The sequence below is a fragment of the Lepidochelys kempii genome, chromosome 4 (genome assembly GCF_965140285.1).
Source record: "Lepidochelys kempii isolate rLepKem1 chromosome 4, rLepKem1.hap1, whole genome shotgun sequence".
NCBI lineage: Eukaryota > Metazoa > Chordata > Testudines > Cheloniidae > Lepidochelys > Lepidochelys kempii.
The window spans coordinates 137,036,229-137,061,952 of NC_136383.1; the positions used below are offsets into that span (position 1 = coordinate 137,036,229).

The window sequence follows — 25,724 nt, forward strand, 5'->3', positions numbered from 1 at the left end:
AATGATTTGGGTGCCACTGAAGCTCCCAACCCTCAGGTATTTTCGCAGGTCGGGACGATCCGTTGGTTTTGACCATCACATCACCCAAGAGTCATGGCTGGCATAGAGATGGGTTCAATCCCTTCATTCAACACGCCCCCCACAGACTTAGATTCCAGGATGATGGGCACCTGAGAAAACTCCTAAAATAAGAGGGGCCACAATAAGGGGGAGCCTGCAACTTTCACCTTGGCTTTTCCTAACTTTGACTGCTCACCCATGCAGCCTTAGCATTCTCTTCATGGAGTTTTTTCATGGATTTCCGAGTGTAGTCAGACGTTTGGCTGCGTGTGTGTTCTCGCTGTGTGCTGTCCCAGCTCTGTGCAGGTAGCTAGCACAGCAGACCTCTATTGAACTGTCCAATGACCACAAGATCCATTAAGGGATGAAGGCAAATGGCCAGGTTTATTACCAATTAAGCACGATGCTAGTAACTTGCAGATTCTGCCGGACCACTACTACATGTATGCCCCTAACAATGGACCAGCTCAGTGAATGGCGGGACTTTCTGTTCCCCCCTAGGCCAGGCAAAGACACTCCCTCTGAGATACCTCTTTATACATCGATACAAACAAGTTACGTATCACCCCTCTGACATGGCTAGGTGCCACCCTCTAACGTTGCTAACCACCACCCATTATCTTGTTCATGTTGGTTTGACCAAACATCTCCATCCATCAGGCTGTCATCCTGACCTTATCTTTAAGATAGGCCACTGTGTTCCTGTTCTCTTTGGGGAATGTGTTGGTTTCCAGGTGTTCTGGTACCACCTTTCTGGGATTTGTTTGCATGAATGTTCTGTGCCAAGCACTTCTTAGGAATGTGTATTTCTGCAAAATCAGCCCTTGCTCTTGCCAGATTCTGTGAGCAGGGCCTGCCTCTTGCTCACAACCTGACTCTCTGCTTTATGTCAGCAAAGCTTTGACCGCTACTTTAGTTCAGGCCTCAAGCCTGTGATACAAGGGTTTATGTTTCAGGCTCTTTTCCGTACACCTAGGTTTACAACAACAAAAACCAAAACCAACTCCACAGTCTGCGATTTCATGCTCTCTGGCTGGACACCATCTTTCACATCCAGCAAGCTCTGTAGTAGGGAGCCCCTCTCCTTGTAATCCTTACCAGCTGCCCTGCTCCTAATCTCACAATATTTGCACTTCTTGAGCAGGTGAGTATGCTCACAAAAGCTTTACTTAGTATCACGTTTTATGGGCCTAGTGCACAGACTCTGTCTAGAAAACACACTGGCCATAAATTGGTCCAATCAAACCCAGCATTCACCAGGATGCTTAGCCAGTTCACAGGGATGGTGATTTCCTGCCAAAATTTCTTATCTTGTACCCTGCCCTGGAGGTTTGACAGCATTACAGCTGGTCAAAAATACGCCAAGAATTTCAGCTTTGAAAATTTTCCAAAATTTAGGCCTGGGCATGTGTAACACCTGGTCATAAGGAATCCCAAAGGTTAAGATGGAAATGCTTGTGCAACCTTAACTCTAGGAATCGCTGTCACACCACTATGATTAACCTCTGGAACTCCCTGCTGCAGAATAGTATTGAAGGAAATAGCTTAGGCAGAGGGGCGGTAGGTCATCCACTCCCAGATTGTGTGACCACTGTGTAGGGTCTGAAATCTTCTGTTAGGGAAGAGCAAGCACAAAAGAGAGACCCATGTGGATCTTAGTACCAGAAAATCACCCAAAGGCATCCCCATTAGGCAGAGTCACCATCCCTACTAATCAGCTGTCAAAGCAATCGAATATCGTAGCTTCCCCAAGAGAGGTCGCAATGAGAGAGATTTCCCTAATTGGGCCTGTGCCAGCCAAACTGAGTAGCACGTAATTCAGCAATGTTATATGGACACAGAAACAAACTAGCGCTCTGCCTTGCTTCCTTTTATAGTGTACATGAACCTCTTGTACCCCTGTTGCTCCAGCCTGGGGCTGGATAGAGAATCTGTAGCCAACTCCCTGACAACTCCCCTCTCTGCAGTGCTAAGCACACCTTCGCTGCAGCAGAGAATCTGGCCATTTCTCCTTCACTCCCTGTCCTAAACCCTTATGTACGACAGGTTGTGCTCCACCCCAGATGAGGCTTCATTTCCTTGGAGGGCAGAGTGATTTCTGGTCAGTTTGCAAAGTGCTTTGGCTTTTTTTTTTTTTTTTTTTTTAGAAGAAAGGGGCTCTGGAAATATACATTGATGGATAATTCTTCGCCGCAAGAGGCTGTAACGAGGCTGGTTCTGGCGGGACCCAACTGAGAGTGCCAATTCAGGACAAATTGCTTAAAGCAGGGCAGTTACTGCCCAAGGCTGGGCTTTCTGTGCCCACCAAGGCAAACCAAACCAGCCAAACAGAGAAGACTTTGGTTTTACCCCACTGGCTAATTGCAAGTCACACAAGCAATTCCCTTAGACACTCCAGTTTCCCAGTATCACCACCAGGGCCACTCGTTATGGGGACAGATGGTTATGAAAACCAATACCCCAGCAAAAGAAAAAATGTTCCCTCGATCCCAAAGGACCAAGCCCCAGACCCAGGTCAATATATAAATCAGATCTTACCCACAAATCACGCTGTTGCCAATCCTTTAGAATCTAAAATCTAAAGGTTTATTCATAAAAGGAAAAAGATACAGATGAGAGCTAGAATTGGTTAAATTGAACCAATGACATACCGTAATGGCAGAGTTCTTGGTTCAGGCTTGTAGCAGCGATGGAATAAACAGCAGGTTCAGATGAAGTCTCTGGAGAACTTCTCCAGCTGGGATGGATCATTTGGTCCTTGGTTCAATGCTTCAGTGTAGCGAAGTCCCTCCAGAGGTAAGAAGCAGGGTTGAAGAGAAGATGGAGGAGCTGCAGCAGCTTTTATACTCTCTTGCCGTGTGGTCTCTCTTTCTTTGTCCCAAGGACAAGCTGCCCATCCCATGGCCTGGAAAAACCTCAGCGTTCTGTCCATAGGCAGGTCCCTGCATGCCTTGCTGAGTCACGAGGCCTCTCTCTCAATGGGTCACTTGTACAGCTGATGGTCCTTAATGGGCCATCAAGCAGGCTAAGCAGAGCTGACACCAACTTGGCTGGGGTGTCACCCAGAAGCATAGAATAAAGTTTGGAATACAGACAGTATAGAGCCAATACTTATATCTTTAAATACAAAAATGATACATGCAAACAGACAGCATAATCCGAACCAGCAAACCATAACCTCATCTTAGACACCTTATTTGACCCCCTTTATACAAGATTTGGTGCCACTACAGGACCTTGGTTGCAACAATGTTCTATACGGTCCCAGTTCAAGTCAATAACGTCACAGAGGCTGATTGCTTCTTGAAGGTGTGAGATCTTCCAGGTGGGCTCAGTGTCAACAGCAACATTGGTGGGTGTAATCAGCCTGTGTCAAGCCTCTGATGGTCATAGCAGGGGTCAAGAAGGAATCCCTCCCCCAAATACAGCATTGTACAAGTGGGTAGAACGTGAAACTCATGCCTCGCAACAAAGGATGCACAAAGGCCAGAAGGAACCTTTGTGATCCTCTAGTCTGAACTCCTGCCTAGGACAGGCCAGAGAATGCCAGACCAAGACTCTTCACCTCCTCCAACCCACTTGAGTTCAAAGTGGGGCCGAGGGAGCATAGGCACTGACTCCGTGCTTGCTCCGGGGCTGGAGCAAACACCAAAAAATAGTGAGTGCTCTGCACCCACCAGCCACCCTCCAATCAGCTGTTTGCCAGCGGGTGGGAGCCGCTGGGGAGAGGGGGCGGAGTGAGGGCAGGAAGAGGTGGGGCAAGGGTGGGGCCTTGGGGGAAGAGGCAGGGCCTCGTGGTGGAGTACCCACCTGGAAAGAAGAAAGTTGGCACCTATGCGAGAGAGCAGACTGGGAATTTTTTTTGATGAACCGTATTGTGCCAAAAATGTCAATTCATCAAAACCAAAACTCTCCGTGAAACAGGGTCGCCTTTAACGAATCTCCTGACTCACAAAGATATAGGGAAGGGGGGGAAGTTTCAAAAGCGTTGAAACACGCCCCTGCTTTAGCGTTTTTGAAACAAAAAAGCTTTGGGGGTTTTGAGTCAAAGTTGTTTTTTGTTTTGAGATGTTAGTGAATTTAGACTGAGAAAAAGGTTTTAAAAATAAAAAAGGTCAAAATCAAAATGAAACATTTGCATTGACCATAGGAGCTGACTCAGTGGGTGCTCCGGGGCTCAAGAGCCCCCTGGAAACAGAAGAGGGTTCTCAGCACCTGCAGGGCCAGATTAATCTTTTGTGGGCCCGGCGCCTGGACTGTGACAGAACCTCCCGCTCTGCCCGCACTCTGCCCTGAGGCCCTGCCCCTGCTCCGCCTCTTCCTCCTAAGGCCCCGCCCACCACTCAAAGGGCGGGGAGGAGGTGGAGAGAATCACCCACCGGCAAAAAGAAAATCAGCACCTCTGCCATTGAGCCCGAATCCAAGTTTTTGTTGGTTCGCAAAAAATTTTGAGATTTTTTTTACTTGTTGTCCCAATTCAAGGTGGGAAAAATGTTTCAATATCCTGGAATATCTCAAAGAATTTTGTCAGATGAGCAAATCGTGTCCTGCCCAGCTCTGTGAATGGACTAGTGCGTTGGCCCTCTGCACAGGGATGAGTTCCCACAGGCAAACGTTATAGTCGGACGAGGAGAAAATCGCCTTCTTCTGAAGCATCAGATATTGGCTGCGGCAGGAGGCCGGCTAAAAAAATGAAGGAACCATGGTCTAATGCAAAACCGGCCTGAGGAGAACTGTTCCTTCTGGCATGGAACCCTAGTCTGCAGCCTGATCCTGCTTCCATTTTAGTCATTGGGAGTTTTGCCACTGACTCCAGTGGGAGTAGGGATTGAGTCCGTTCTGCCCCGCGAAAGAGTTCAACCTGGAATGAGACCACAGGGAAATGTCTTGGATTCCAGTGGGGTTGCATGATGAGACAGGTGCTTCTCAGTAGGCCAACGTAGATTGGGCATCCTTCAATGGCAGGCGGCCCCAATGCCTTCAGTGGATACCTCACTAGAGCCGCTAGGTACCTCAGGGCAATGTGCTCCAGTCCTTGAACCTAAACAATACCCAAGGCCTGAGAATTTGAGTCCTGTCCTCAGCAAGCTCCTGAGAACATCTGTTGTGTATGTCACTATACCCCCGACTGTGTGTGAGTTTAGGGCTTCTTTTAACGCCTGGCCTAGGGGTCTGGCTCTTGCTTGTGGTGGCAGAGGTCCTGGGTTTGAGTCCTGGGGACCACCCTAGCAGCAGAAACGATGGTGATTATAGCTCAGACAGGAATCTCTAGGGGAGGTTCTCAGGCCTGCGTTATGCAGATGGTCAGGCTAGATGATCAAAATGGTCCTTTCAGGCCTTTGTGCACCCCCTGACTCCCAGATTCCCTCCAGCCCAGTGGGTGGACGATGAAGCGCGCAGAGAGGAGAGACGTGAATTGTATGTTAGATGCACAATGAGGACAGCCCTCGGTTTGTGCTGGCTCCCTGTCAGGGCCTACCTGTTGCCCCCTGAGATTTCTACATCGTGCCCACGCACATTGTTTTCTGCTTGTCAGAATGGTTTAACGCTTCCCCAGCCCTGCAGGCAAATCAACCTGCTTCTTCTGTGAGTTTCAGCCCTCACCTCTAATAACAAGCCTCCCCGCAGACACAGCCGGTACAGTCTCTGGCTGTTTTCTGGGGCTGAAGGTGGTGTGGGGAGTGTATAGGAAATGGCCGGCTTGTGCTTTGTCCTTCAGGTGGATGCGTCTGAGCGGGGCTGAAAGACCCTTATGGAAAATCTGTGTTCAAAACCATCCTGAAGGAAATGTATGAGTCCTCGCCATCCCTATCACCTACGTGGCGGGCTTCATCAGTAGCGCTCAGAGCACTTTCCAAAGGGATGCATGTTCTGCATATGGGGCAACCGAGGCACAGAGATGGGTAGTGACTTACCCGAGGTCCACCCAGCGGTAGAACTGGGACTAGAACCCAGAAGTCCTGACATCCAATCATGGGCCCTATGCACTGAACCTGGCTGTTGATAACCTGATATCCCCCTGTCTGGATAGCTCATCTCCCAAACTTTGTAAGGTTCATGGATTTGAAGGCCAGAACAGATCATTATGATCATCTAAGGTATCATCATAGTATCCCTAGTATCATTAGTGTATGTATCTCCCCAAGGCAGGGCAGGGCTATTAACTCCATTGTACAGATGGGGGACTGAAGCACAGAGGGGCTCAAGGTGAAATTTTCAAGTCCCACCACTAGGGTCTAAGTTTCATTTAAAGTCCCTGCACTTAAGTTCCTCAGGCCCAGATCCTCAGAGGTATTTAGGCACCTAATTCTCAGTGGGAGCTGGTACCTCTTGACATCTGGTTTCAAAAAACTAGAACGATATAAAAGGACCATGGCACACATGAAATGGATTAAAAACTGGCTAACTGATGGGTCTCAAAATGTCATTGTAAATGGAATTGTCATGGAGCAAGTGAGTTTCCAGTGGGGTCCTGCAGGGATTGGTTCTTGGCCCTTTGCTATTTAATGTTTCTTTTTCAAGGACCTAGGAGAAAACATAAAATCATCACTAATAAAGTTTGCAGATGACACAAAAATAGGGGAAGTGGGAAATAATGAAGAGGGCAAGTGACTGATACAGGGTACCCTGCATCGCATGGTAATCTGGGTGCAAGCAAACAATGTGTGTTTTGATATGGCCAAATGTTAATGTATACATCTAGGAGCAAAGAATGTGGCCCATACTTACAGGATGGGGGAGCCTACCCTGGGAAACAATGCCTGTGAAAAAGATTTGGGGGTCATAGCGGACAATCAGCCGAACACGAGTTCCCAGTGTGATGTTGTGGCCACAAGAGTTTATGTGATCAGGGATACATAAACAGGGGGCTCTTGACTAGAAGTAGAGAAGTTATTTTACCTCAGTACTTGGCTCTGGTACAAGTGCTTCTGGAATGCTAAATCCAGTTCTGGCGCCCACAATTCAAGAAGGCTGCTGATACATTGGAGAGGGGTCAGAGAAGAGCCACAAGAATGATTAGAGGATTAGAAAACCTGCCTTCAAGTGAGACACTCAAGGAGCTCAATTTATTTAGCTTAACAAAGAGAAGGTTAAGGGGTTACTTGATGACAGTCTATATGTATCTCCATAGGAAAGTAATATTTGATAAGGGGCTCTTCAATCTAGCAGAGAAAGGTCTAACACAATCCAGTGGCTAAAAGTTGAAGCTAAACAATTTCAGACTGGAAATAAGGTGTAAATTTTTAATAGTGAGAGTAATTAACCATTGGAGCAACTTGCCAACAGTCACGGTGGATTCTCTATCACTGACCATTTTAAAATCAAGATTGGATCTTTTCCCTAAAAGATACCCTCTAGGAATCATTGTGGGGCAGTTCTCTGGCCTGTGTTATACAGGAGGTCAGACTAGATGATCACAGTGGTCCCTTCTGGCCTTGGAATCGATGAAACTGGGCCTTACATGCCTGTCACATTTAAAAATGGGACTGAACCCCTTTTGAAAATTTTACCTTCAGTGACTTGCCCAAGGTCACCCAGAAAGTCTGTGGCAGAGCAGGAAAAGGAATACTGGTCTCCAACTGCCAGGCTAGCATTCTGATCACTAGACCATCCTTGTCCTTACTGACTGCCTGCAGAACATAGGCAATATACACAGAGAGAGAGAAGAATAATTTAATTCATCACCAAAATGCAGCTTCCTCTGAGGCAGAACATGACAGCTGTTTAACAGCCCAGAGAACCAGTATACACTATATAAAGATGGGGGGTGGGGGGAGGGAGGGAAGAATAGCATCCAGTTAGAACTGCAGGGAGGATTACGTAGGCAGCCAAATTCTAACGGCTGCCCGGCCATACCCTCATTCCTCAGGGCATAAGCCACAACTGTCTGGGGACTAGGAAGAAACCTCTCATCTGGTCAGGTTATTCTGTTACGGATATTTTGTCTCCTTCCTCTGAAGCATCTAGCCATAATGGCAGGATACCGAACCAGACGAAGCCCTTGTCTGATCATTCTTATTGTTCCTAGGTGCTGCAGGATATCTAATGAGCACGAGGGGTCAGGCTCTCAGTTTTACTTCTCATCCAATAAAATGGCCCCTCCAGCACTATAGTGACCTCTGACCCCACCCCAGGGCACTGATTTAGACCTGCCCAGGGAGCAGGTGTTAGTTCACAAGGGGCCAGGCTCTGGCCTTTTTGTTCCACACACATCCCTCTCATGGAGCGTAATGGGAATTCCCCGTACAGTCTGGGGCACGAATAGCCCCATTGGAGTTATTATGGCTAGCAGCATCTAAGGTGGGCAAGACCAAGAGGGCCTGGGCCAGGCTCAGCCATTTTGTAGGATTTCTAAAGAGGACAGCGGTGTCCAGAGCTCAGGCAGGCTCTGGGATCATGCAGCAGCTTTTGGGTCCCCTCCTTGCCGGAGGAACAGCTCCCCAGTGTCCACCACCAACGAGCTTTGGCAGTCAGGTCAGGTTCCTCTGTTTGCACGGTTTCCCTCAGACGGGCACTGAGATCCAGGGCAGGTCCTGCTTGGTTTCAGATGAACAAGGAGGATAATGCCTACCATGTGTTTGCGTGGTTTGTTTGTGGCTGTACCACAATCAATGTCCTGGCAGGTATCGTTCTGTAGAGCCAAAGAGGGGACAGGTGCTCACGTCAAACTGGGGTGTGGCACTGGCCCTCTCAGCAGAGGACTCAAAGACCCACGGAGACCAAGTTCTCCAGACTCTTAGAGGTGTTCCCACCACGTCAGGGTGAGGGGCTATGTGTGTGCACAGGGAGTTGGCATTGTCACTGCCCATGTTGTACCAGAAATGGAGGATTCTGGTCTCCAGGGCTATCACTCCAGGACTTTTCAGGTGTGCTATCATTCATTCCAACATATTAGAGTCTTCCTCATTATAATACAATGCCCATGTGCATGAATACAGCCTCTTTGTGTGTCAGGGCGTTAGCCACTGGAGAAGACTACAGTACGGGAATAGCATGGGCTAAATAAGTAACCAAGGGTCCCCCATTTCTAAAGAGGCAAATGTAACAACTACTACGAGCCAGCGTTTGCCTTGTCAACTGGGGCCAGTGGCTGATGCCAGGATGGGCTGAGGCAGACAAGCAAACAGCGGGAATAAATGGTCAATGTTCACCATGGGTGTTGGGTATTTTTTATCTTGCACTTAGCTAAAGGATCAGATGACTCAAAAGAAGGACTATGGCTTGTGTGCACCCAATGGAAGGGGAAAGGGAGACAGGCAATTGCGGGGGAAATCAAGCACAGGGAAATTTCAGCTGGAGAGCAGGAAGCTGAACAGCCTGGCTCTGAGGTCTATGAGGCAGTGGAATAGTCCTCCCGTGGCAGTGGTGGAAGTCCCATTTGTTTGGGACGCTTGCAGCTGGACTGGGTGAAGTTCCACACGAGAAGGTAGCATAGAGCAGACTTGCAGGGGACGGTCCTGCTGAAGGGGATGGACTAGTGATCCAATAGGTCATTCCCATCCTTAATTTCAAGGCTGATGTCACAAAGAAAATCCCTCCGGTGCCCAGAATAAGAAGCCATGCAGGAGAAGCCAAGCTGAATAACGAATGCATTTCCAGTGCCAGCCCGTGATCAGTTCTGACCGGTTTCGGATAGCTATCTACACTGAGGCTTCCCTAGCGTTAGTTAACAAGGATCAAGGGGGGGCCTGGTGTATTTGCCCAAGGCAGATGTCAATTTCACACTTGATTAAATTCCCTTCCTTTCATCCCTCATCCGAAAGGGAAGAAGCATTTAGTTTGGTAAATAATGCTTTCCTTACAGATTCTCAGCGGGGGTGGTAACAGTTGCCTCATTATCCTTAGGAAATGGTGTATTTCTCACACACAGCTCTGCCAATGCCCCTCAGTCAAAACCCACAACCCCTTGCTATCCCAGCCCTGGGCTCCCCACCCAAAACTCTGCCAATGCCCCTTCCTCCTGATCTGCAGCCCCTCCTGGGTGCCCCCCACAGCTCTTCCGATGTCCCTTACTCCTGACTCTCAGCCCGCTGCCATTCCAGCCCCTATGCTCCCCACACAACCTACTCTATCAATATGTCTCAATCTTGACCCACATCAGCTGTAGCACCTTGTGTGCAGGTTTTGTGGTGAGGGACAGAGATTTACTTTATGAACCACCAAAGCCCTTCTCTTGGGCCCTCCATTGCAGATCTCCAGAGATTTTGATTTGTTGGTGCCTGGTGGTCGTCTCTGGATCACCTTCGGTCAAATTCATCCTTGGCGTTGAATCTGGTGGAGCCAGAGCCCACCCTGAGACAGCGCCCCCCCTCTCCCCAGGGCACTGTTATCAAAGGCTTTCCATCTTTCTCAGAATCACAGAATATCAGGGTTGGAAGGGACCTCAGGAGGTCATCTAGTCCAACCCCCTGCTCAAAGCAGGACCAATCCCCAATTTTTGGCCCAGATCCCTAAATGGCCCCCTCAAGGATTGAACTCACAACCCTGGGTTTAGCAGGCCAATGCTCAAACCACTGAGCGATCCCTCCCCCTTCTCTTCTCCACCATGTTCCTCTTCTGAGTCTCGTGCTTGGGAGCAGGATGTTGGCCTCACGGGTTCTAGCAACTACACCTGAACCTGCTGTCTTTGCCTTCTGTAAGTGGCACCGCAGCCACCCGATGGGGCGGGCGCAAGGGAGGGGTTTGATGCCCACGGGCGGGGAGCGAACGTTTGGCTGGCTGAACTCAAGGGCAGAAGGGGCTATTGCAGTCAGCTAGTCTGACCTCCTGGGGGCCAGAGAACAATTCCCGGTTTTGACTAGAGCAGATCTTCTAGGAAACCATCTCAGGCAAACATGCTCAGACAGAGTGGGGCTTTAAAACCTCCAGCCTGGGGGAGAGAGGGCTGTCTCTTTACACACTGCGGGCAAAGCCACCCAGGAGAGGAGCTGGGGAAGGAGAGAGATCCCGAGGCAGGGGAATAGGAAGGACAGGTGTTTGGGGAGGGAGAGGACTGGTGGGAACGGGAGAGCTAAGGTGTCCCGGAGGAAGGGAGAGGAACAAGAAGTGGTAGCTGTGGGGGTGAAGGAGAGGGATTGTGGGGGGAGTGATTGGGGGAAGGGAAGAGGAAAGCACTGCCCATGAACTGCTGGCATTGTTTTTCTCTTTCAGTGCCTGGCGCCGGCGTCGCCCGATGGTGCACGGACCTCCCTCAGGCTCACCGGGCTGGGGTGCCACCCGTTTGCCAAGTCTGCCTCTCGGCCCTTAACCGGAAATGCCCTTGTGGAGCCAGCGCCCCGCCCCACTGTGCCCTCTTCCCCCCAACGCCAGCACCCCTCCCTGTGCCCCCGCCGCCCCCTGGCCTGCACCATGACAGGGGCCCTGCTTGCTTCCTGCGGAGGGGCGCGCGGCTGGTGGAGCGGCTCTGGCTGAGGGATGGCCTCTCTGGACCTGCCCTACCGCTGTCCGCGCTGCGGGGAACACAAGCGTTTCCGGAGCCTCTCCTCACTGCGGGCCCACCTGGAGTACAACCACACCTATGAGACCCTCTATGTCCTCTCCAAGACCAACAGCATCTGCGATGCCACCGTCTTCCCCTTGGCGTCCGACGCCACCCTGCTGACCCCGGCTGCCCGCCGGGAGATCTTCGAGAGCACCTCCTTCCAGGGCAAGGAGCAGCGCTTTGCCTGCGACCTCATCTCGGCCGACGAGCTGGAGCCCACCTCTTCCTCTGCGTCCCGCTACGTGCACGAGATCGAGATCCCGCTGACTGAGATCTTCACCCGCAAGGCCATGAGCTCGGCCACCACCCCTCCCGCTGCTGCCGCGGTGGACGCCGCCTACGAGGAAGGCCTGACCCGCCTGAAGATCCGGGCCTTCGAGAAGCTGGAGGTGGACAAGCGGCTGGAGAAGCTGACAGAAGAGGTGGAGCAGAAGATCGCCTCGCAGGTGGGCCGGCTGCAGGTGGAACTGGACCGGAAGAGCTCGGAGCTGGAGAAGGCCAAGCAGGAGAGCGTGAGGCTGAGCCGGGAGAAGCAGGAGCTGGAGGACCGGGCGACGGAGCTCTCCCGCCAGGTGGACGTCAGCGTGGAGATGCTGGCTTCCCTCAAGCAGGACCTGGTGCAGAAGGAACAGGAGCTGACCCGCAAACAACAGTGAGTCTCTGCCCCATCTTCTCTGCAGGGGGAGGCATGCGTGTGCTCCCTTGCACACACTAATGTGCTTCCGTGTGGTCTCATGTGTCCGCAGCAGTGCACATGTCTCTGTGCTCATGTGTGATTCTGTGCGTGTGTATGTTTCCACTCTCAGGGTGTGTGTGTGTCATTGTCACAGAAATACAGGCCAGCTCCTCAATAAGCGGTGCCATAGAAGAATGTAGGACTTGTCATACTAGACCTTCTGGATCTCGATGGGTAAAGCCAAACTTAATGCCTTCGTACCCCTTCCAGACTGTTAGCATTAACTATTATAACTGTGGATACTTTGTTAGCCATATAAATGTCCAGTCCTCTTTTTATGCCCGTTTAAACCAGCTAAGGCTCTGATGCTCGGACATTAGAGATGCAAAGGACCAAAGAGCTCGTCCAACCCGTACCTCACAGCCAATGCAGGGTTGGTCCACTAGAGGAGCTTGTCTAGTGTTCAGTCCACTTTAGTTTTAAAATGTCCCAAGCAATGTGGCTTCCGCTTTTTTGAGGCTATTTCACAGCTCGATCCATCTCCCTGACAAGCAGGACTTCCTTGACTGAAGCCTTCCTGTTTTCCTCCCATAACCCCAGTCATAGCCCTCGCACCACCCTATCTTCTTCCCCTTCTGGGTGTTTCGAGTCTTGCAGGTCCTGGACTATCTAGTCCCCTGCCCGGAATCATTGCTTAGCCACACTAGATCTGTTTCATCTCTTCCCTTTAGTCAGTCCTTCCAGCCTCTTGATGGTTTCTGTTGCACTTCTCTGAACTCCCCCCCCCCCCCCCCCCGGTTTGGGAATCATGATGCCCACCATGCAATACAATATTCCAGAGGTGGTCACAGCGCCCCTGCAGCCAAGAAGTATTCCCTCTAGAGCTAGTTGGGAAATACGTTTTATTTCTTGTGAACAATGTAGAAGAAAATGAAATACAGAGCGATACATACCAGGGAGGGAGAAGAGGTATTTCAGCTAAAGGAGAATGGTGGCACAAGAACAAATGGGAATTAATTGGCCATGAGTAGATGAAGGCTGGCAATTAGAAAAGTGTTTCTAGCCATCAGAGGAGGGTGGTCTGGAACAGACTCCCAATAGGAGCAGGCAGTGGGGGGAACCTATTGAGAGTTAAGACGGTGCTTGGTAAGTTTCTAAACGGGATGATATGACAAGGTTGCCTGGGAAAACATGGACTGGACTTCATGGCCCAGGAGACCCCTTCCAGTGCTACGTTCTTCTGAAACATATTTGGTGGCACCGAAATTGTGATGGAAAAACAGTGGACGTTTCAGAGGAAAACGGAAAACACATAAAGCCAAACCTGATTTGCTTTTGCTTTTCAGTTGTCGGAATCTGAAACGTTTGCCGTGAAAACCTGAAAAAACATTGCCAATGCTAGACATTGTCTTGCGCTATGCCCATTTCTTCCGAAAGGCAGTTTTCATTGAAATACAAATGCTGGCAAAACATTTCCAACTAGCTGTAATGACATCCCTGTGCTGAAATGAGATGTCTCTGTGCATAGAGCCAAGGGGTCCACCATTTGTTGCTGTACTGCATCATAAACTCAGGTCTGTTCTGCTTTCCCCTTCCCACCTGAGGGCTGCTTCAGCATAGTTGCTTTCCAGATTTCACCCTCCTAACAAAGATCGGTCCTTTGGATTATTTTCCCGCCCAGATCTATTCCCTTGTATTTCCTGTTCATGTCTCCAGCTTCTCCAGGGGCCAGATCTCAGCTGGTGAAAATCAAAGTAACTTCATTGACTTCAGAGGAGCTACACTGATTTACACAAGCTGAGGACCTAACCTGGTAGGTCCTTTTGTGTTAGTTCTTTGTCCTTACGGATGTCACAATGCCTCTCATTTAGGATCATCTGTGGATTTAACTAATGTGACATCTACTCTCTCTTCCACATCATTAATGGAGATGTCAAATAAGATGGGACGTCAGCCACTACTGTACCCTACTCTCACATCCCGCCCTTAATCTGCTACATTGCCATATATCATTACCCTTTGTTTATGGCCTTCCAGCCAAATTTCCATCCGTGCAACAGTGTTCAGATCCCTGCCAGCTTAAATTAATTTTTCAAGTAAGATTTCACAAGCCAAGGTATAAAATGTTTGACTAAAATCCCATCGGCTGCATTCCCATCCTCCGATAAATTTGTAATCCTATAAAAAAAAGCCAATCAAGGTTGTTGGGCTTGATTTATTCCTTGTAACCTCTCAATGCTGCTTATGGCTCGCCAGTCTGTTTATCCTGTGTACTCGGGATCTGTTTTTACTATGGTTATTTGTTCAATCGCTTCACTAAGGATAAACGTAGACAGATGCGGCAGTAATCATCAAGGTCTCTCTTCTGCCACTGTTTGAATATCAACGCTACCTTTGATTTTCCCGTCCTCTGGCCCCTTCCCCCCAGTAATTGTCAGCAGTGCAGTGAGCTCCTCTGCTAGTTCCTCAAGACGCATGGCAGCTGGGCCAGAAGTTACTGTATGGGCCCATTTTCCAAATATTTCCTGACCTGATTAATATTAATATTCTTCCCAATTGCTCCTACTTTTTGGGGGGGAATGACGCATTTGGAAAAAGGGCTTGACATCTTAGCCGGTTTCAAGTCATTCATTTCAACCTCCTCCTCATTTATCACTGGCTCTGGGTTCTCCCGTTAACCCCTTTGGCTAGACTTAACCTATTTCGCTATTTTCTCTGCCAGCTGCTCTGTGCTTGCCAGCCCTTCCCTCCCCCACCCTTTTTTTCCCCACTTACACTGCGGGTGCACTGTGAGTGCATTTTTAACCTCCGATCTTCAATCCACTCCCACTTGAAGAGTTCATTGGTTCTTTGCCTAGTTCTTTTTCGGAGACTCTGCAGGCTCTTTGGGGCAGGGAGTCTCTTTCTCTGAGGTTTGTACCGCACCTCGCAGAAAGGGGCCCTGTTCTTTGATTAGGTGGGAAGAAAAATAATACGAATTAATAATCACCTATAATTACGACAGCCCTGCTCCCTCTTCCTCCCATCCCCTTTGTCTCTCCCCTATTTCACCCCATCAACCTCCAAATACAAACCCGTGGGACTCTGGCCTTATCCTTAGACTGTAAGTTTTTGGGGACTGAGACCATCTTTTTGGTCTGTGTTTGTACAGCACCTCACCCCATAGGGTCCTGGTGTGGGGCTCCTAGGCACTACCACAATACACCTGCCTAATAGCAATATAAATGTACAGCACCTGGCACAATGAACCAGGACCCCATTACTGGGGCTCCTAGCTGCTATTGCAGAATAAATGATAAATAACACCACTAATAATCTTGGAGCGTGTGGCAAGCCCTCACTGCTTGGCCCTGATCCTGCAAACGCACATCTAAGGAGTCCCATTAAGTCCAGGGGGGTTACTCACCTGTGTATCGTCACTCCAATGCATCCAATCTAGGTGAGAGGTTTTTCGCAGGAGTGGGTGGATGAGATTCTGTAGCCTGCGTCACGCAGGAGGTCTGACTAGCTGATCATAATGGTCCGTTCTGACCTTTGTATCTATGAATCTAGCTCCAGTCTGAGCTGCAGGCTCCTCTCCAGGGTCCCTTGGCTAGTCTAGCGTGACGACTCCAGGAAGGTATTTATTCGGAGGGGGACAAAAACCTGTTTTAGAATTATAGAATATCAGGGTTAGAAGGGACCTCAGGAGGTCATCTAGTCCAACCCCCTGCTCAAAGCAGGACCAATCCCCAATTTTTGACCCAAATGGCCCCCTCAAGGATTGAACCCACAACCCTGGGTTTAGCAGGCCAATGCTCAAACCACTGAGCTATCCCTCCCCCCCTTTTGCTAAAGGGGACGCGAGAGCCTTTACGTGCTGTGTTTCTGCCGGTGCATTTCCTGTTACATAAAGCTCCCATCACAGGCGAGTTTTCCCAGGATTCTGCAGTGCAGCGCTGGGGAGGCAGGTGGATATTTTACCGTGATCTATGCACACAGAGGTAATTGTGTTGGATACTAAGCCAGACCCTGAGATGAAGCTGGTCTGTTTCCGGGCTTTGGGATTTGACTGTAAATTTCCTTTCAAACGCCAAGGCTGATCCCCAATCTCCCTCCCGGGAGACGTCCTCTGGAGCACGTCCATCAGGCCAGGAGGCACAGTTGTGGCAGGAAGCTATTCGCGGCGCGACGCACTGATGGGTTGCGGCATGCGTCACAATGCACTTGTGCTTGGCTGCGTGACGAGATGCATGTCGGGGCAGGGTGCTGTTTACATCACGGCGTGGCTCTTTGCGTCACAGCAGGAGGCTGCTGCCTGCAGGGCGGGGGGGGTTGACGGAGGTGAAGCTTTCGTTTGGATGCGACGGGGGCGAGGGAGCAACTCCAGCTGATTTGGATGGGCTGTGGCTCAAGCCCTGAGCCGCGACAGCAGTGGGTGCTGTGGATAGACCTAGCGATCGCATTTCAGCACAGCCTGGCTCCGGGAGCATTTTGCTGCTGGCAGAGAGAGAGCTGCCCTCCGCGGGTGGAGGCCTCTTCCTGGCTGATGTCCTGGGGCAGGCGTCACCATGTGGCCACTCAACACTGAGCCACCAAACCCTGCAACGATCCATGACCGTAGCGCGTAGGAGCCCTGGCCGCGGAGCAGGACCCCACGGAGCTAGGCACCGGACAAGCACGGAACTAAGAGAGAACCTCTGCCCCAGTACCCGCATTTTGCCAGGCGCACCCTGCCTTGAGCCAGACACCCCCCACCCGGCATCTGGCTCGGAGAGACCCCGTCAGGCTGGCGCTGAGCCTCTCCACTCCCTTTGCAGCAGGGCTGCTGCGTGGCACGGAAGATTCGGAGGCGCAGCTAAAAGGAACGAGCCCCAAAGGGAGGTGAGGTGGATACTAAAGGGCACGGGGAGGCTGGGGGGGGGGGGCTATGAGAACATATCCCAGTGCTCAGTTTCCATCTGTGCTTAGTTAATTTAGAAGGGCATTTGCAGGTGGTGGAATCTCCATCCTTAGAAGTTTTTAAGGCCCAGCTTGACAAAGCCCTGGCTGGGATGATTTAGTTGGGGATTGGTCCTGCTTTGAGCAGGGGGTTGGACTAGGTGACCTCCGGAGGTCCCTTCCAACCCTGATATTCCAGGCTGGCCCCACTCTGGGGTAGAGGGCCTGGCTCTGCCTCCACAGGTGAGGGAAGCAGGTCCCCTCGGAACCGGACTGAGACTGATTCAATTCAGAGTCCACCCGCGATGGCCGGCACTGCTGATCCAGGCTGGATTTGACCCAGAGACCGAGCCTGGAAATGCCCTGTAGCTTTTCACGAACCTTCTGACCCTTCCGAGCCCTGATGTGAAAACGACGCTGCGGTGTTTTTCCAGGAATCACCCCAAAGCCCAGTCGTGACTCCAGTGGCCGCTGTCGTGTGCGGGGAGGCTGTTGCTGCGGGAGATCATGCTGGGTGTGTGGGTGGGAGGGTGGGTGTGGATGCAACAGGGGATTTTGACTGTAGCATTTTCATAACCTGGCATCTCCAGAGTTCTCTGCTCCAGCTGCTCTTTTCACCCTCTACCTGGAGCCAGAATTTCCGGCCAGGGCTGGCGCAGTGGGTATCGGAGACGGGCTTGGCTCCCGCAGGCTTGTGACCTCAGTGACGGCATCGTGCTGCCGGAGTGACGGAGCCCCAGACGATCCAAGCCCCCGATTCTGTGTATTGGCGAGTGAGGGACACAGCTAGCCAGGGTCCAAAGTGCAGGGGGGCAGGATCAGGCCCATAGGGGGCAATTAGGCAGCATCTGTGCACAGCCTTCCCCATTGCCCTGGCCCCATCGGCGAGGTGTGAAGTGACCCTCGTGATTCCTGTTGCTCTGCTATTAAACGGAGCAGAATCCAGGGCTCAGCAACCAGAGCTGCTTCATAATGAGATGATAGCTCAGCGGTTTGAGCATTGGCCTGCTAAACCCAGGGTTATGAGTTCAATCCTTGAGGGGGCCATTTAGGGATCTGGGGCAAAAATTGGGGGAGTGCTCCTGCTTTGAGCAGGGGGTTGGACTAGATGACCTCCTGAGGTCCCTTCCAACCCTGATAGTCTATGAGTGAGAAGTAGCAGGTCTCGTTTTCCGAGCCCTCTGTTCCAGCCAAGTGCCGCTGGTTGACAGAAGGGACCGATCTGATGCTGAATGTCCCCCAACTCAGCCCCTCCCAACACAGCCGATCTGGTTGGAGAAGTCTCCTGGCTGTGTTCACAGGGGAAAGGTGAAGGCAGGGTGGGGTACAACCGCCCTCCCTCTGACTGGTCAGTGCATGGACGGGAGACCTGCAAGGAAAAAACGCAAGAGCACAGGTCTTGGTGATTCACTCGGAAGATCTCTTCCCCTCTGAGTCTGCTGAACCGGCGCCCTCAGCTCGGGGACAGGGGGGCGCGGTGCTGCCCTCACGTCAGGTGCCCACATCACCCCTTTTCCCAGGGGGAGGGTTTGCCCTCGTAGCCTGCTCAAATTCCAATCTGGATTCCCCCGCAGTTTCGGTTGGAGAAGGTGCTACTCTTCTCCTCAGTGCTGCCGAACAGCTGCTGAGTTCCACCCCAGACTTGGCCGCTGGTCAGCGGTGGGAGAAGCGCTTTCTGCGCTCGATGGAAGTCCAGCGATCGGTTTGTCACGGAGGTCTTACAGCAAGTTCCTCCGAGCCAGAATTGCCATCTGCCCACGGAGATGCACTCAGTGGGAGGTCATTAGGTGGAAAAAATTTGGTGGACCTCAGTCCATATTGCAAAATTCCCTGACACAACTGGTCCTGTGGCAATGGGCCCCTTGTGGGGAATCAAAGCAGAGAGGCTAAGGGGTACATTGGCCATGGAGAGTGAGCTCTCATCTGTCCGAATGGTCCCTGCTGGGAGGTGAGGCCCATCCGCATTGCTTGTGGGAGCTGTTTGCTCTGCAGCTGTCCATTGTGGCCTAGCAAAGGGCCCTCAGCCTCCAGGCCTGGGAACTGAGCACGGAGGACAGGACATCTCTCAAATTCAGCAACCCCGCCCCCCTTTAACTCTGAGAGCTCCCATCCCCTCTCAGTTCCACTCGGCTGTCCCTGGCTCTGCCCAGAGCAGCGTGAGACACATTCTGTGCTAGAAATAGTTGCATCCGATGAAGTGAGCTGTAGCTCGCAAAAGCTCATGCTCAAATAAATTTGTTAGTCTCTAAGGTGCCACAAGTACTCCTTTTCTTTTTGCGAATTCAGACTAACACGGCTGCTACTCTGAAACCTGTCATTGGATCTCTTTGGCATTCCCAGCTAGCCTGGTCTCTGCTCTGCCCCCTTTCTCAGGCCAGCAGCGGGTGAGAGGGCATGGGGGGGCTGGGGTTGGGAAGTGAGCACAGACAGTCCTCTAGCTTCAATCAGCTGCCCAGAGAGGAGGGAGGCTGACGGGGAGCAACGCAGCTCATTTGCCTAGTAAAATGCTGAATGCTGCCAACGCCAGAGCCCTGTGGCCTCTGGGCTTTAACTCAGAGGCTGCAGGGAAGCGTCGGTTCTCCAGGTGCCGTTGGGGAGAGGAGGCCAGGGGGTAAATATGCCAGGGAGCTTTGGCGGTGCATGAAGTGAGCTGGGGACACGAGCCCCTTTCGCGACAAGAAGGGCTTGTGGGGAAGCGAGGTGCAGATAACGGGTCTCCTCGGTACGTCTACGGGAGTCCTCGGTGCAGGAAGAACTAACGGCTGTGCACATTCACTGTGCGATAAATCCCACCACGCATCTCAGTGAGCCCAAGAAATCCAGTCTGCCAGGAGCTCTGGGTCCCAGCTCCATTGCAGATCTCCCGGGTGAGCTAATGGCTACAACACAGGACAAGGCACCAGGATTCCTGCATCCAACCGAGACTTGCTGGGCAAGTAATTTCACCACTTTGTGCCTTGGTCTTCCCTTCCCTAAAGCAGGGATTGAAATATTCCACCTAAATCCGTCAGAAGGTAAATAGCGTGAGGGCAGCTCTTCCATAGGTGATAAACCCTGCAGAGGGATGGTTAAGGTCACTGGCAGGGCAGAGCTGGCTCCAGGTTAAGATGCAGGGGTCCACGTGCACCCCGTGTTCCCTGCCTGTCTGAAACTGGCACAGAAGGTGAAGCTGGCCAGTATATTCCTGGTGCCATGGGCCTGGCAAGGCCAGTCTGTGGGAGGATGAACGGCAGCCGGTGGAATTAGCCCCATTAAGGTGTCATGTTAAACGGGTGAGTGGAGAGCGAACAGGGTTATATTTCAGGAGAGACAACGCCAGGTCAGCTCGTCCCCACTTAACGCGGTCTCTCTTGGGTGCCTCTCGTCATCCCTGGCTGGACGATCGACTGCTGCTGAGCACAGAGGGAGAGGATTCTCATGACACACAGACAAAGAGATTGGCTGGTTCATTTAGACTCAAGCACTGAGCACCTGTGACTCCTGCCAATGCCAGCAGGAGCCCTGACTTCTCTGTACCTCAAAGCCTCAGGCCCGAAGAATCCAGAGAGCTGGGTGACTCCTGCCCTGGGGATGTACAGCTTAAATCCCTTGGAAATGTACCTCAATATACTATCCCCTTCCCTTTCCCCCTCCTCTCCCAGCCAGACCCCAGGGAACTGGAACAGGTGCAAGGGCATGTGGGGCGAAGCTTGAAGGGGATCAGGGTGGGAGGAGATTGGGTGGGGTGGGATCCTGGGCAGGGTTATATTGTGGGGTAGGCCAAGGAACAGGGTTGGGACGGGGTTATGGGAGATGGGATGAGGCTGATCGAGGGTGGGAGGCAGCAGGGGCTTGGCATCTCTGGAAATCAGACCACTAACATTTGTGCCTCAGTTTCCTGGTTGTTCAAACAGGACTGGTGATACTCCCCTGGCTCCCAGAGCTTTGCAAGCTGCCGTGTGGCAGAGGGCGGCGGGATCCGCCGGGGAAAGGGCGGCCTTACGGCGTTTTCACCTCTGCCTCTCACTGTCTCCCCTGCGCCAGGGAGGTCGTCCAGATAGACCAGTTCCTCAAGGAGACGGCGGCCCGCGAGGCCAACGCCAAGGTGCGGCTGCAGCAGTTCATCGAGGAGCTCCTGGACCGGGCCGACCGGGCGGAGAAGCAGCTCCAGATCATAAGCTGCAGCACCACCCCCAACGGCAGCCTGGGAAGGTGCAGCGTGCCCGGCTCCAAGGGCGCCAGCAGACCGGTATCTCCTCTTCGCGTCATGCCAATTACGTCTATTGCTTGCCAGGCCCTCTGGGAAGCCACCTTCCTCCATGGGCGCATTTGCCAGCCTTCTCTCTCTCATCTGTGCTATTGTGTAGTAAGGGCTGCTTGCATCGCAAGCTAAGCAATACTGAGTGGGAGCAATGGTTGGATGGGAGACCGCCCTGGAAAACGTTCTGTTTCTGCGGGCGGGTGGTGGGGGTGGCTCCCGAGAGGCCACTGATTCAGTGCTGAGCCCCTGTCCCCACCGCTACTTGAGGAGCCTGGCGCAGTGGACTAGCTGGCCTCTTGAGGTCCCTTCCATCCCGCCGAATCTATGATTAAAGTTCCCCTAGTGCTCTTGCTAGAGCCGGGCTGTTCGCCCCAGGCTCCGCCCCCAATTTCCAACCTAGGGAACCATCTTCGACGTTGAGAAAAAAACACGTGTGGATTTTTATTTGGCCAATTTACTCGTCAGTCCCCCCTTTCTGGGTAGTGCAAAATGCCGTGCATATTCCACCCCAGAAGTGGCCCCATTTCAAGGGCAAGTCACGCCCAGCCTGTCAAGTGCAAGGCGCTGTATAAATGGGAGGTTTTGCTGGTCTCATCCTGCATCTTTGGACGGGGGAGCAGACTCCAAGGTGTGTTGGGAGTTGTGCCTGGGCTGGAACCCACCCTGCTTGCCCACATGGCTCAGCTGGCCAAGGAGCTATTTTGCTGGAGATGCTGCACTGCACCCTGGTGATCTGCTGATGCTGGCATCATTACACCAGTGTCACCTCTCAGCGCATGGTATGTCCACACGCAGTCAGTCAGGGTATCCCCTGGGGGAGGCTTTTCCCGAGTTGAATGAGTTGGAAAGGCTTTCAGTGTCTGGTCTCCTTTTCTTCCTTCCTTTTGCCCCAGAGAGACAGGCACGCCGGCCCCGGGGCAGCTGCCCACAGCTCCTACGCGGAGTCCAATCAGAGATCGTCCTCGAGCACTGGGTAAGCAGTCTCCATATGCCTTGGCCTTGGCTTTCGCCCAGTATCCTTTTCCCATCTCTCTTGCAGCCATGGGGGAGCTTCTCCCAGCAGGAAACAGGCTGAGCCGGATCAGTGCCCACGACGCCCATGAATGTGCACCCACGTGGCATGGGCACCTTCTGGCTCACATCCTCTGCAGCAGATGGTGGGGCTGGAGTGTGTTTTGCTGGTGGTCACTAGGGCTTGGAAGAAGCCTGTGGTTCCTTTCCAGGGGAATTCTCTGCCGGCGGCTGGCGAATGCCCACCCAGAAACTGTCTTCTGCGACAGCCTGAAATTCTGCTTCCCAGCTTCCTTGTATGTGCGGAGCCTTCCCGGGTTCACAGCCAGTCGGAGTAGCATGGAGGATGGCGGTTTTTCCCTTTTGATCTGCCCTTCCTTTTCTTTCAAGCTTGGACCTGGATGGCTGCAGGTCTGCCCAGTCCATTGGCGGGTGGGTGGGAATGTCACAGCTGGACATGTCTGTATAACTGATCTCAAGCTGTTTGCCATGCTGAGTTGTACAAATGCTTTGAAGTCGGAAATCTGAAGGAACCGGGATAGGTGGGTGGGTTGATTCTTCTTCTCTCGCCCTGTGATCTTGTGGGAGGCACCATGGTGTAAGACTGGGCTGTCAGAAATCTTTACTAGAACAGGACAGGGAGGTTTTGACATGCGGCCTCTTTTGATAGCGTGTTCCCAAGCAGTTAAGGTGCATTTGACCCAGACGTGAGGCTGAAGTTGCATCTGAATCAGGGTGGTGTCTCTGAAAGGTTTAATGTGATGGTGTAGCTGGAAGAGCAGACTTTTCTGCACACACCTCAGCTGGGTCTGGTCTCTGGGATCTGGGCTTTCAGTAGGTGACCCCAGGTACCAGCAGGAGAGGTGGTTCCCATTGTTTCAGGTGTCGGGAATGAGAGAGAGAACAGGACACTCAGTTCACTGGTTCTTGCTCTAGGACTGACCGTCTGGACAGATCTTTTTAGACCCTGCCAACCTGCATCCAGGCAGGGCAGCAACAGGGGCTGCAGCCCAGATGCCCAGGCTTTCTAGAGGAAGCAGGGGAGCTAGGGGCCCCACAGAGCTGCCTGGTAGCCCCTCTCTGGGGGACATGGATCAGCACATCCCAGCACTTCCTTCCCTGGGCGCAGCCTCCTGGCAGGGCACATCCTGCAGAGTGCAGGGAGAGATACCATGCAGCTCTGGCACCCAGGCTGCAGCAGTCCCCTTCCCCACTACTGCCTTGCCCACAACCTCCCCTCCCAGCTCGCAGCCCCTTAACTCCTGTGTGGTCCTGTGCGCAGGCAGGTTTGCGGGGCTGCAGCCCCTGAGGAAGCTCCAGGACATGCAGAGCACCGGCCACAGGCACGTTTGCGGGTTGCAGGCAAGCGAGGTACATCCCAGCACTTCTTTTGCCGGCTGCAGCCTTGCAAACCTGCCTGCAGTTGGGGCCGTTCGTCCACACAGTGCCGCTCGAAAGCAGCACGCTGATATCCGAATCCCATTAACATTAAAGTCACTGGGAAATGTTGTTGTTAACCGGGAGTTGTCCGTATCCGGGAAGCTACTGGACATTCAAATAGCTGGCGTGCCTCTTTTTGCCATACGGAGGTAGATTCATCCCTAACGTAACTCCCTTGATTTAGTGGCGTCACCCCAGAGATGCGTTTGGCTCACTAGCTCTTTAAGTTTGGCCACTGTAAGCGTGGCGGCGTTGAGGGGAGTTTAGCCCTTTATCCCAGCCTCTGGGTTCCCCCCTCACATTCCCTGGAGCCGCACAGTATGGACTGGGCAGGTGCCCCCTTTCCCCTCATTGCCTGTTTTGCGAATGGCTCATTTCTGGGAAGTGCTGTCTAGACCCCACCGCCGCCCTCTCTGGGTCTGTCTGCACTGTGACTGCCGTTTGTGTCAAAGGAGCCCAGCTAGCTCGGCTCCTGGCAGCAGCCTTCCGCATGGGCAAGCCCCACCAGGAGCTACCCAGGGATCCAGGTGGCCCATACTGAAGCGCGGGCTGCCACGGCTTCCCTGCTCCAGGACCCCGGCTGGGGAGATGAAAGCTGGGCTGCACTCACACCCCGGGATCACAGTGTAGACAGGCCCTGTGAGGCAGGGGCAGGGGACTAGGGGAACTGAATGCAGCACAACCTCTGTTTCAATGAAGTCCCAGTTAAACCAGGTTCGTGCCTCCCAGGCTGGCCCCGAGCCTGACTTCTCTACAGCTAATCGGCTGGCCCCCTCGCCACCTGCTGCAAAGGGCCGGCTGCCTTGTAGGCCTGGGGGCTCCCCAGTGCCAGGTGGGGGAATGTCGGGCAGCTTTAGGCAAACTGTCCTAGAAACTCAGGGAAGTTGCTGGCTGGGAGCGTCTGACGGGGACTGCTAGCCCTGCCTGCTCCAGATGAGCTATCCCCGAGCAATGTCTTCACCATCGAGATACAGAGGCCCCGCCATGTGCCTGAAATAAACAGGGGGCTCTTCTGTAAGCAGGGCTTTTGGGTTTGGGGTGTGTCAGGGTTCCTTCCCCACTCTGAACTCTGGGGTACAGATGTGGGGAGCCGCATGAAAGGCCCCCTAAGCTTATTTTTACCAGCTTAGGTTAAAAACTTTCCCAAGGCACAAACTTTGCCTTGTCCTTGAACAGTACGCTGCCACCACCAAGTGATATAGACAAAGAACAGGGAAAAGACCACTTGGAGTTCCTATTTCCCCAAAATATCCCCCCAAGCCCTTATGCCCCCTTTCCTGGGGAGGCTTGAGAATAAACAAGATGAGCACAAACCAGCCTTGGAATTTTACGACCCAAAAAACCCAGTCAGATTCTTAAAAATCAGAACTTTATTAGAAGAACAAAAAAAAGAAAAGAGAACAACTCTGTAAGATCAGAATGGAAGATAATCTTACAGGCAGTCAGATTCAAAACCTAGAGAATCCCTCTAGGCAAAACCTTAAGTTACAAAAAGACACAAAAACAGGAATACACATTTCCTCCAGCACAGCGAATTTACAAGTCAAAACAAAGAAAACCTAATGCATTTTCTAGCTAGATTACTTACTAACTTTACAGGAGTTGGAGGGCTTGCATCCTTGATCTGTTCCCGGCAAAGGTATCACACAGACAGACAAAAGGCTTTTTCCCTGCCTCCAGATTTGAAAGTATTTTGTCCTCTTAGTGGTCATTTTGGGTCAGGTGCCAGCGAGGTTACCTTAGCTTCTTAACGTTTTACAGGTGAAAGGGTTTTGCCTCTGGCCAGGAGGGATTTTATAGCACTGTATACAGAAAGGTGGTTCCCCTTCCCTTTATATTTATGACAGGGTGCGAGGCCACCCCACTGTCCCTGGAGCTCTGCTCTGGATCCAGTT

General features: G+C 52.1%; 1 protein-coding gene across 4 annotated transcripts in view; it reads left to right on the forward strand.

Annotated features, from left to right (window-relative positions):
- Positions 1-25,724, forward strand: part of FBXO41 (F-box protein 41) — a 69,430-nt gene that overhangs the window by 6,647 nt on the left and 37,059 nt on the right. For all 4 annotated transcript variants that reach the window (XM_073343011.2, XM_073343010.2, XM_073343012.2 and 1 more), the window contains exons 2-4: positions 11,212-12,194; positions 21,162-21,366; positions 22,272-22,351. In XM_073343011.2, coding sequence (XP_073199112.1) covers positions 11,476-12,194; positions 21,162-21,366; positions 22,272-22,351 — 1,004 coding nt within the window. In that variant the 5' untranslated portion in view covers positions 11,212-11,475. The remainder of the gene's footprint in view (positions 1-11,211; positions 12,195-21,161; positions 21,367-22,271; positions 22,352-25,724) is intronic.